General features: G+C 37.9%; 1 protein-coding gene across 2 annotated transcripts in view; it reads left to right on the top strand.

Moving 5' to 3' along the window:
- The window catches only part of DCAF1 (DDB1 and CUL4 associated factor 1), a 49352-nt gene that overhangs the window by 28431 nt on the left and 8581 nt on the right, over positions 1–12340 (top strand). For both annotated transcript variants that reach the window (XM_082004473.1, XM_082004472.1), the window contains exons 18-21: positions 34–127; positions 607–711; positions 1532–1605; positions 2800–2904. In XM_082004473.1, coding sequence (XP_081860599.1) covers positions 34–127; positions 607–711; positions 1532–1605; positions 2800–2904 — 378 coding nt within the window. The remainder of the gene's footprint in view (positions 1–33; positions 128–606; positions 712–1531; positions 1606–2799; positions 2905–12340) is intronic.

The raw sequence follows: 12340 nt of genomic DNA, 5'->3' as shown, positions 1-12340 counted from the left end.
TTGTTTGTTGCTCCTTAGCCTGTATTTTTTCAGTGGGACCTCCGAACTTTCCATTTGTTACACACAGTACCTGCACTGGATCAGTGTCGTGTGGTCTTCAACTATACTGGCACAGTTATGTATGGAGGTAGGACTTCTCAGTCTCATATGACTCTTCTTGGTCAGCTCTGGTTTGAGATAAGTAGATGCTTGTTCATTGAAATTGGAAGCTTTCAGAGAGTCTGTCTAACTCCAGGCCTTACTGGCATGTGTGAACTGGAATTTTTTCAGGATGTTCATGCTACATGTATTGCTGACAAAGACAGTTTTCTCTAACATCAGCAATATCACAACTCATTTGTGAGATTAAAAATCAACCTATTGAAAAAGAAAATATGTATAACGGCAGATCTGACGATGCTTGAGAAAATAATTTTGTCCTCTGTATTAAGTTTCAATGATCTGCAGTATAAATAAAAGCAGCCCTGGAAGAGTAGATATTAAATGCATCCTGCCAGGCTACTAAATAAAAAGAAAATTCATGTCAGAGTCTGGTTTGATCTTAAGTTTATTAACAATAGTGATGAATGGAAGGTGGATTTGTGGAATAATCTTTCCTTGTATCAGCTATGTTGCAGGCAGATGATGAAGATGACCTTCTGGAGGAGAGAATGAGAAGTCCCTTTGGCTCTTCTTTCAGGACATTTAATGCAACTGATTATAAACCTATAGGTAAGAGTAAGAGAGGAGCAAATAGCTTGGTCTGGTGGCTTGAAGGTTTATTGAAAGTTCTGCTTAGTAACATTCACTTCCTCCTCTCCTTTGCATGTGTGACAGAACAAATTCTGCTATGACCTGTTCTGATAGAAGCACAAGAGTTGCATTTTAGCAGTGAAATAGGTTCAGGTATCATAACCTGTTCAGCGTGTGATTGCCTTACTTGCTACTGTTCAGCAGTTCTGGCTTTATTTTCCTTTCCCCTTTCCAAGTAGGGCATAATCTGAGATATCATTTGGCCAAGATATGATTGGTCTCATTTCAGGAAGGGCCTTTTTTTTTTTTTTTTTTTCCTTTCCTTTCCTTTTCCCAACAGCATTTCCCCATGCTAGTAGTTCAAAATACTGTCAGTTTGGCCTCCAGCTTGCAAAGCTCCTGAAGTTAAGCTAGTTGCTGCTACAGACATAAAAAATGTGGCTTTTGCTATTGAAAGGAGACATGGCTCTCAACTCAGTTCCTTGGTTGCCACCTACCCTGGTAGATTATCTGTTACTATGCTTAGAGAAGCCAATAAATGTATTATGAAGAGAGGAGGCACTGTGCAGAGCAAGTTAAGAACTTAACTGACTGTTTTTTTATGACAGTGTCCAACATTTCTATTCTTTAGTACAGGTTGAATTAGTTACAAATGTTCATTTTACTTTTATTTCAGCTGTTGTTTCTCATCCCAACACTTTATCATTTGCTTTTAGACACAAACCGTTAGGTCTCTTCTTTGAGCAAGCATTAAGTAATATGCAGTTAACCACTGAGTTTGTTTTGTGATGTTTTCCAGCTACCATAGATGTAAAGCGGAATATCTTTGACTTGTGCACAGACAGCAAGGACTGCTATCTGGCTGTCATTGAGGTAAAGGAACTAACAATGAACTCTAGTCTCTGTAGCTGTGGTCTAAGTGCAGTGGTTTTTGACTCTCTTTAAAACCTTCAGAACTGATGATTCTGGAGTTCCTACTGCTAAATTCATGTGCTAAGCAGTGTTTTGATGGTAAAGATGATGATTTTTTTGTTGTTGTCCACCCACAGCAGTTTAATTTTCCTGCCTTTGATTCCTTCCAAACACATTTGCCTTTCTTCTTCAAATACTTCCCACTTTGGTTTTCCTTCTCATAAACATAGAGAGAAATGCATTTTTTTTCCTATTTATAGCAAGAATTTCCTATTAAAATTTACACTGTATCAAATAACTGGGAAATGCAATCTTCCTGGGGCTTCCCGTGGAGCTTTTCTGTGAATCATTGTTCCTTCCTTTTTCACTTGTCTTCTTAGCAACATCCCAGAAGCTAAGGATTTGAAGCAAAAATTACTGAGTGGAATTTCTGGTTTGTTAGGGGGGAAGTCAAATCAAACTAATGGCTCCAGTTCCCTTCCCAATAATATGTTGTCAGTACCCAATTTCTTGAACCTAACTGTGTATGTGTATTGACTAATTTAAAGTCCTGTTGACCTAATACCCTGAACCACTGATCCTTACAGACCAAAAAAAACAAGGAGTCAAGAATTTGTAGTAGGGCAAGCTTCATGTTTAACTAGTGAAGTTGAAGTTGTCAAGGTTGTGAGGCCAAGATAGGAATTTTTTTTTTTATAGGAGCAATTTGAAATGTTACCTCAGGGCACGTGGCAGCAGTGGTTGCTGGGGTGTCAGACTGTTGTCTTCTGGAACTCTTGCTATATGACAGCTTTTAGCATTCTGTCAAGGCATATGGTTCAATGATATAATAGGGAGGCAAATTTGAAAGAAAGCTGTGTGTGCTTAGGTGAGAACTAACACAAAGCATGTTAAGGATCCAGTAAAGGTTTTTTTAAGTCTCCTAGTAAAAGTGTGACTTGTGTATAACAGGAGCAGAAAGCAGGTATTTACATCACTCCTGGACTGGTCATTGAAACAGAAAAGACTCATTTTTAGTCATAATTGTACTGCTGCTAGCAAATGGGAGGGAAGGATTTTGGTAATGTTTCTGTAATTGAGATCAGATATAGCATTGAACATGAATGCTGAGCTTAATTCCTGGGGCTAACTGCTGTGTGTGCATATCCTCATCAGAATCAAGGGAGCATGGATGCCATGAACATGGATACAGTTTGCAGACTGTATGAAGTGGGCAGGCAGCGTTTGGCAGAAGATGAAGAGGATGAAGAAGAAGATCAGGTGAGAACTATAGCATTAATCTGGTTGTTCAAGAGTAGCTGTTAGCTGTCTACATGGGAGAGGCCACTGGCGTTCATTTATTACCCACAAAGTACAGACGCCTCATTTGGTCTCCCCTAATGTGAAGTAGATCCCTTTACTGTCAGTGTAAACCACGACTGTCTATGCAGAACCTGTGTGAACAGTAACTTCGTGCACTGTAAACTGACATGATAATTTATAGTTTATTTATTAATTTCCCTAAGTGTTTCAATCTTGAGCAAAACTTTGCTGTTTGTTCTGTTCGTTTGTCTTTGTTTTTTTTAATATTTTGACACCCACTATTCAATTCCAAGTCTCATATCTGGGCATAACCTGTCACCGGTTTCTGACTGAGACAGAAGTTGTGACTAATGCAGTGAAACTGCACAGTACTTCTACACAGCAAAATGTTTTAAGAATTTTAAAGAAAGCTGTAGGTTTGTATTAGGATGTGTTGGTTTTCTTTCTCAGATCAGCATTTTGGTCTCTGGCAACTTCACAAAAGAATTAAGAACTGCAATAAGTGCTTCTCAGGGTGCAGCTGGTAGAATATATAGTAGCACAGAATACTTACTACTGTACAATGACAACTAAAGACAAATTTATAGGTTTTTGGGTGTCAGGTGGTTGGGGTTTTTCTTTTTTTTTTTTGAACAGGCAAAGACCTTATGCTTCAATTGCCTAAAGATTTTAAATGCATTATTCTCTGCTCTTTGGTGTCTGCATTCTAGTAAATCATGTATTTGTATCTCCTGTGAGAAAAGCTGACTTCACCTTTTTCCAAAGAATGCCAGAAGGTAATATTTTGGTGGGTTTTTTTTTTTCTCCAGACTCTGTGGAAAGCTGGATTTCTGATACCCTTTCTGTCTCTGAATCTTCCTGTTGCTAGGTTAAAACTTCTACTTCGTAGTTCAGAAGACTGGATAGTGGATCCTGGGAAAGAGTAGTTTTCTTTGTAGTTAGTTGTTACTCTTACAATTTTACTGTGATTCTGAAGAGAAAGCAGTAGTTCTATTTTGCATGCACAGTTTGCTGCCCTGTCCTCCCATGTGCTACAAGGTTGCAGTTGAAGTCTTGGCATTTTTATGAAATCATCAGTTGTTGTTGCCATCCCTAGATTGGATGGATTCAGTTTAGGAACTTTTAGGATGGAGGAAGAGTAGAATTCCTTGGGAAGCAATGAAGTGGGGGGAAATTACTGCTCCTTCCAAAGTGTTTCTACTTTCTAGACATCCAGTGCTTGCCTCAGACAATAGTTTCTATTTTTGTCTCTGCTTCCACTGTTTTTATTCACATTCCGTATATTTTCATAAGCTTGTTCACATTTTCTTTAGAAAATCTCAAAAAATAGTTTATAGCAGAAATTGATTTTTGCATTGTACAATGATTAACTAAGCAGCTATCAAGACACTGTTTTGTGCTATCGCTGGTAAGTGTTGACTTAAGTGGAGATCTGTATTTGTATAAGAGGACTCAGTCTGGATGCTGTTCGTTCCAGGCTGTAACACTAGGTACCAAGCAGAGATAAGGTATTTTATCCATCATCCATCAAATGTGACTGAGGACTCTTTCTATCCTCAAATGGAGGTGGCCCTTGGTAGAATTTAAGTATGCTAAAAGCTTTTCTGTAAAACTTAAGGAGTATTCAAAGCAAGCAGCTGCGGGATCAATTTGCAAGCTAGGAGTGACTAGTTGGTATGCATAATGGCTGCTTTTTATGGTCTTAATTTCTGGGATGTATAGGTGTTTCCTAGACAGTAACTTTTAGGGATGGTTACAATCAAGTTTCTTTAGTAAGAGAGGTTTGGTTTTAATATAAACAACAGTTATGAACCCAGATTCAATTCAGTCTATATATATTTAGCAAAACATAAACTAAACTTGTTGTTCTCTGTCCCATAGCTGTTCACTGCTGTTCCTCCAGGTTTGTTCTAGTCTAGACAAAATACAGCTTTTGTCTCCATAGAGACATCCAGCATTGAGCTAGAATGAGTAGAGGTTTTCCAGAATAAAAACGGAATCTCTCTGGTACACTTGGCTGTTAAGGCCAACAAGAGTAATTGTTTCCTGATGAACAGGAGTTTTCTCTGTATACATATGCTTGCACATATGTAGGTGTTTACTACTTTCCTAGTTAGTTTCTGTTTTTCTGTTAGTTTTCTGTTTTTCTGGGGGTTTTTTTGTGGGTTTTTTTTTTTTAGTTCTCTAGTTAGTTTCTGTTTTGGCTTTGAAAAATTGGAAATAAGCTTTCAAACTTGTTGGGTCTTCTCACAGATATTCTAACACATTTTCTGAGTAAGAGAAGATGCTTTCTGATGGTTTTTCATGAAAGTGGTGTTGGGGGAAATCCATGTGAATCAACACTGATCTGGTATCTCTTTGGTCAAGATTTTTAGAGCAGATATTAATCTGTTTGGTCCCTGCATCTTCACACCTTGACTTTATGCATATGTATATCTTTGTATATGATCTACATGAGTCCACCAGTACAGTTTTTTGCCTGTACAGAAAGTAATAAGTACTCAAATAGAAGCATGTTTGACAGGCAAGTCTTGCTTGGAAGTCATGTGTGCAGAAAAAAATTGCTTTAAAAATTGTGCTTGAGACAAGTTAAGAAATGTGCCTGACATTTTTTACTTTACATTTTGATGTCAGTTGATGCCTCATGATGTCAGTTTTGACAAGTGTCAACTGATAGCCCTGTGACAGATTTTTGAGAAGCAAAAGACTGAGTCCGTAAAACGAACCTAGCAGGTATAGCTGGCCTATAGATATCTCAACTCCTTCTCTGATTTAAGTGAAGAAACAAAACAACTATATTACTCCCACTTTCTCAAACCAAACCTTGTAAAATCAACTGATCTGTTACGTAAGTTACCCTCAAATTAAATGATCAGGCTGACTTAGCTGTCTTGTGCATGGTGCTGCTGCAGTAAATGTTTATGGTTTTGTTTGAAATACCTGAGAATAGCACCACTGTAGCTGGGTTCTTCCTTGGCTGTTATACTAGTCTTTCGTACAAGATCTCTGGAAAGCTGCTTTTTCCTAGTTATGGCCCGTAATCCAGAGTTATCAAGCCTTCTTAAACAGAACAAATGCTAAACCGATATTGATATTCTGTGGTCTGTACTTAGTATGATAACTGAGGGAAAGTGAAGATGTAACATGCTTAGCAAGAGCCGGATTGTGAGCTTTTTTTGTTGGATGCTTTACTCCACAAAACACTAGTCTTTCTGCCTTGAACTTTCATGAGTTTTGTGTATTATTTCACTGCTAGGTGAGTATCTAAACAGGTCCATCAGTGACCCACAGTCTCACTCTCAAGTATTTGCAAAACTATGTTCAGTCTATGTGGAAACAGGCAGAGTTTGTTATTCTTCAGTGCTGCAGCAAGCTCCTCCTCCTCTTCCTCTTGTATTTGCCACTGTTTTGATATACTCCTTCAGAGTTAGACTTAGCCAAAATAAGATGGGTATCTGAGCTACTGGTACAGATGCTGGACCATCTTTTGGTTGTTAGCTTGCTTAATTCTTATTTATTTCCCTTTCTTTGGCTCACCAGTATCCCCTGTTTCACTCAGTAATCTACTGTCTTCTGTAGTGAGGCATACCAGGAATTTCAGAGGAAATGGCGCAAAAGAAAGTGAACATACTGATCTGGCCTAGAAATGGCAGATGGCAGTTGCTACGGGCTGGAAAAGGAGACTTCAGTAATATTAAGTGATCAGAAAGACTAAAACCGAGGGAACTGGCTGACCACAGAGTAGACTCAAAACTGTGAAACTTAAGTCTGGATGACATGATCTTATGAATGGATTACAGGATTTTCAGTCTGTGCTTTTTTACCTCTTTATTTTAGTTTTTCTTTCCATATTAATTCTTTGAGGCCTATATTTTTTCTGTGGTACATGATGTGGATGATGTTGCATCTGTGAGGCTCAAGTAGTATTGTCAGTTACTGTCATGTTCGGAGAGGTTTATGGCTTCAGCAGCAGATTGCTTCACCTAGCTGTCCCTGTCCTATAAAGTGTGTTCTACTTCTTTTGCCAGAACTGAAGAACTGTTAATTATCCTGCAGTGCTTCTGGGCTATCGAAATGGTGATGGTAGGTGTGTAATTTGTCTTTTTGCATTGGTTTAGAAAATTCTAGGTCATATGAAATTAAAGCTTTGGAGATAAGGCAAAGACTTGGAAGAAAATCATTATTCTAACATGTGGTTTAGTCAAGATGGAGGAAGTTTTTCCTCAGCTTCCAATGGGGTCTTTGTGATCCCAGTTTCTACTTTTATTTAAGGACTGTCCCTCTATCTGCCTGCAACAGCAATTCCACTGTACTTCTTTTATTGCTGTTGGTTTGATATAAGCTTGTTTTCATGTGGATACTTATTTGTGGGGTTTTTTGCCTAGCAAACCTTAATCCATATTGGTACATGTATTTGAGAACCACCAGACCATGGTGGTGCTTTGCCACTACAAGCTCCCTAGAATGATTTACGTTGTCAGGGACGCTTAGTTTTTCAGGAGCTGTTCCTGTGACATTTGAAGATATGGTTTTTTTGTAATCTTGCTCAAGATGAAATGGTTTACAGGATAATAGCTGGGAACAAATATTTTCAGACAAATGTCTCAACTGATAATAATACGGGTGTTTACTGCACACTTTAATAGGAATCTTTGAACTTAGTTGCAGCTGGGGAGGCTAAGTAAAGAGTGGTTTCCATCAAAGGCCTGTTTATATAACACATCTATTGAGTAGGCATTCTCCAAAACAGATACTTTAAAAAAAAGTTTTCCCATTTTCCCAGTACCTGTACTTCTTACCACATTTTTAGATAGTAGTAAATAACTGTTACTGCTTCAGCCTGTTGTGCTGTTTCAGAATCTAGTTTCACTAGCTGTCAGTTAGTGCAAACAGAGGAAATTCTTGGAAAGGGAAAAGTAATTGGAGTTTTCTGAAGGCTAGACCTAGTATTATGGAGTAAAACAGCTTCAGCAGAGATAAAAGCATATTCTGCCTGTTCAGTAACAGAAGTCAAAGGTTGACTTCCTCTCACCTAGCACATCTTTCTAGAATTCCCAGAGTAGTTGGGATCCAAGAAAATAAAAACTGCCTCAACTGTGATGAGAAATGTCAGTCAGAAGCTTGAGAAAATAAAGGAACAAATTCTTGTCCATAGAAGGAGAGTTCATTTACCTGCCAAACTTTGGAATTCCTTTACACGCTATTGTTTTTTGTCATGCAATTAAAGGAATGGGCTTATTTTTGTGAGTGAGTGTGAGATCAGTGAGAAGCTGATTCAGAAATTGGACCTACTTCTGGACTTGTATTATTTGAGCCCTAGAGCACAGAGAATAGAATAGTCACATTAGAATAATCACATTTATCCCTAGCATTAAGGAATATATCAGCTGTGAAATGGTGACTTGCACATGCCTCAAAGAGGACAGTGACTCTGGAGTTTATCATCATATGACATACAGTCATATTACAAGGAAACCATTTCATAGGCAAAACCAGAATATTGGTTAAAAGAGTCACCAATCTGACAGAGGCCTAGTTGCTTTAAAGGTTTTGTTTGTCATGGATGTTTTTTCATTCATCACAGGTAAGTAGTCATTGTTAGACAAGCTAAACCTACTTACATAGACTAAAAGAATAACTGCTTTTTTATTTCTTCACTCCATGTTTTGCCTCTGTGACATACTGTGTGCTGTATGCTGTTTCCTGTATTAAATCTGCACATACCTACATCTGCATAGAAGCCTATGGTAAGATTCCTTGCTTGCTACATATAGTAACTTCTGCACATTCCCAGGCTTCTACGTTTTTAGTTCTGTGACCTCATTAATGGCTGTGAAGAAGTAGAAATTGTAACACTGAAGTAGCCAAGAAGGTAAAAGTAGGTGCAGCCCGGTACTGTGAAGGAGATGAGTACTTAAAATTAATTTAATGGTATGATAATAAGAAGTGAGTTTGGGCATGCTAGCTGAGGGGAAGGATGGAGACTAGGTAATCTAGGATGTATAATTCCTGACATGCTTGACACCCTAGAGGGACTGTTGGCTATATTTAAGCTTTTTCCACTGCCTGTTGTTGAGAGAGTGTTAAGAAGTGTCAGGGGAAGGAATTGGATAGAAACTCTTAAGTGACTGAAAACCAGACATTGTCACTCCTGAGAATTGCATAGCGCAAAGGATCAGAAAGTACCAATATGCTACACAGATGCTTTAGAAGCGAAGAGAACAATTGTCAGAAGATATGGCAAGGGGACTGTCTATGGAGAAAGATAGATTACTACAACAAGGAGAGACTTACTCCTCTGGAGTGGAACATTCTTCAGTAAACTTGTATTTGAACAACGATTGTATGTTCTTTTTTATGAAAGGAAAGCCCCTTCCATGCTGGAAATAGGTAGTAATTAAAATAATACTGATCATTTGGAAGAGACCACATTACTAAAAATGAGTTTGCTTTTCTCTAGAAGAAGCTTGGGGGAGGAGGGTGAAAGAGAGGAAGGAGTAAACTAGCAGGTAGTTTTATTTACTTTATTTGCAAAAGCAAATAAATTGACCCAAATAAGAAGACTCTGGGAAAAATTAATTGCTTTACCAAAAAAAAGACAGACTAGAGAAAATAAACAGTTTATAGAAGCAGATGCTTACCAGCAGGTGATTAGACTTAGCTACAAGTAGCCAGAAGTGAATTAAGTATGAGCTGAAAGATTTGAAAAAGTGGGAAAAGCTTCACTGACATTTGATTACCTGTTTTGCAGGTAGAGAAAAGGCAGCCTCATAGATGAAAATAAGAATAGTTAGAGTAATACCATATAACGTGATTCAAACTGAGAGGTGCAGTAGAGATTGTATTTTCAGAGGAAGGGGCTGTTGCCGGAAAGCATCTGCAGGTGAGAGGTGTTGACTGGGAAGAGATGATAGGAGGCGAGTGTGGGGCTGGGGAAGGAGCAGCTGTAAGATGATGCCAGCTGAACAGTTCATAGGGCAGTAACAGAGGAAGTTGGGCAGAGAACTATTGATGTAAATACTTGTTTTGAACTGTGAATCAGTTCCTAGTAGAGGAAGAAAAAGTGAATGGGGTGTTACATGAAAAGATGAAGCTTTTTGCAGCAGCTGAAACTACATCAAATGAGCAAAAAATGAGTGACCTTTAAATCCCAAAACTGAGTTAGTATTGACAATTGAAAAAGACCTGTGGGATCTTCTCTTGGCAGCTCACAGGCAGCCTAGTGTAAATTTGAGACCTTATGTAATCTGCAGTTGAGAAGTCTCAAATTCAGTTCATTGGTCATAAAAAAAATTTTGGATTCAAGAAATGTAAAACTCCATAAAAAGCCTTAATAGTGCTTATAAAGCAAGGTGGTATATTTTTATGTACTGCAGATCTGCAGTGCTGTAAGCTAGACTTCCTGAAAGCACTTTGTACATACACTGATTTAAAATACAGTGCAGAAGTGTTAAAAAATGAAAGTTCTGCCTTATGTTAACATATTTTGCATCAGAGTTTGAGTAAGTGAAAGACTGAGTTTTCCTGAGCCTTTGAATGTTTTTTGAGAGGTGAACACTGGTGAATATATTAAGTATCAATAACCTGTGCTACCCAAAAAGACAAATTTTGTGAATTCTGTATGTGCAAAATGAATGGGTAAAGGGGAACAGCAAGAAAGTCTATGGTAATGATGAAAGTCTGTGAAGTGCATGCAAATGTGCATCAGAGAACAATATGGAAGAAAATACAAATGCATGAATAAGAGCAAAGGGTATTTACTAAGCTCTGAAGGGGCTGTAAATACTAGGTACCTGAAGAATTAGGTCAAGCATTTTTTTGCTACAGTGCTGCCACCCCTATATATGTCATTCCTTTAGGGGATGTTGTTTAGTTTTTTGCTTTGTAGTTATTTGATTCAATTAATTTATCATTTATTTACTTGGCTTTCTGAACCTTTACATAAGATCGCAAACTGATAGTAGAGTTAAGTTACCAGTAATTTGCTTTGAGATGATTTTGAGATTATCCTTTGCTATGTAATCAACTTTTCTGATTCTGTGTAAGTTAATGTCCATCTTTTCTTGTACTACTACATCTCTGTAAATCTGCCTGTATGCAGGCATGTTAAAAAGCTGCTGTGAATCACTTTTGCTCTGTTTATCATTCTCAAAGTAGTTCCAGTGTCATAGACTCTGTTGAAGCTATTTATGTGTTAACGTGTGAGTTAGTGAATTTTGGTGAGATAGTGAGTTAATTGTCCTGTTTGGCAATCTTACCCTAGAAGAACTGATAGTTCCTGCATCCTTTGTACTTGTCTAAAGCGTGTAACTGATGATACTACACATTGCTGACCCACATTCTTAAGACTTTTTGAGTTAAACTGATACAAACCCTTTGTATAGGTGGTCTTTTTCAGCCTCAACTAATCTTTATTAGTTGAGTCAAATTAACTCTTCAGTTGAGTCAAACAATTTCTGTGTTAAACGGGGGCCTGTCCCTGTGTGGACATCCTACTTACATCTGTGGATAGCTATTCCGCACTAAAGGTGCAGCCTCCTTATTTGCTATATCCCCTTATAATTATAACTGGGGTTTTGGTTTGTGCTCTTGTTTACTTTAAATCGTCATCTTTGTCTTTGTTCATTGCCTTATTTTTGCAGTCTTTTTGCTTTAACTGGGGTGAAGTCAGCCCCGTCAGTACTTATGCAGAGAAGTGGGGCCAGGAAGCCATTTTGTGTATGAAACAGGGTGGGTGTTTCCCAGCTTAAAATTCCTTTATTTTAATTTAATTTAATAATTAATTTGTTTAATTTAATAATTGCGATACTGTGTTCTGAAGAGCAGGACGAGTTGGCCATTCAGGTACGTTGATACTAAAATGCCCTCTGCATTGCAGCTGTTATGTAGTGACATCTGTGTATGCTGGACATGAAGAAAAGTAACCCTGGTACAGTATTGTGAAGATAACATAGAAAACCCCTAGTATTCGTATTTACTACTATATATAATAATAAAATTAATACATATCTATATAATATATAATTACAAATTTGAGTTTCGTTAGGGGTCAATGGGTACTCTACATTAAATTGTTCTACTCTTGGCATCTATCAAGGTAAAGCTCCCTTAAATTAATCCTAAGTTTAGGTATCTACAAGCAGTTAATATACCTGAATCACTGTGTAACTAAACGGGTAGCAATGTGGCATCCTTAATTTAAAACCTGGGCTCCATCATGGCCCTCTGAGTGTTGCCTGCTCTACTTAAAAGGGAGCATTAGATCCTTTTTCCTCCATTATAGCCTCAGGTTGGCATTGTTTGTAATCTTAAATGAATTGCATAGGAAGATAGGGTTTCGGTCTGGCTGTATTGGAATAATAGTGCACCTAGCCGTAGAGCAGGCACACACAAA

Source organism: Phaethon aethereus (genome assembly GCF_964289735.1).
Source record: "Phaethon aethereus genome assembly, chromosome: 11".
NCBI classification, from domain to species: domain Eukaryota; kingdom Metazoa; phylum Chordata; class Aves; order Phaethontiformes; family Phaethontidae; genus Phaethon; species Phaethon aethereus.
The sequence above is the reverse complement of the archived record's forward strand: the minus strand, read 5'-3'. Positions and strand labels throughout refer to the sequence as shown.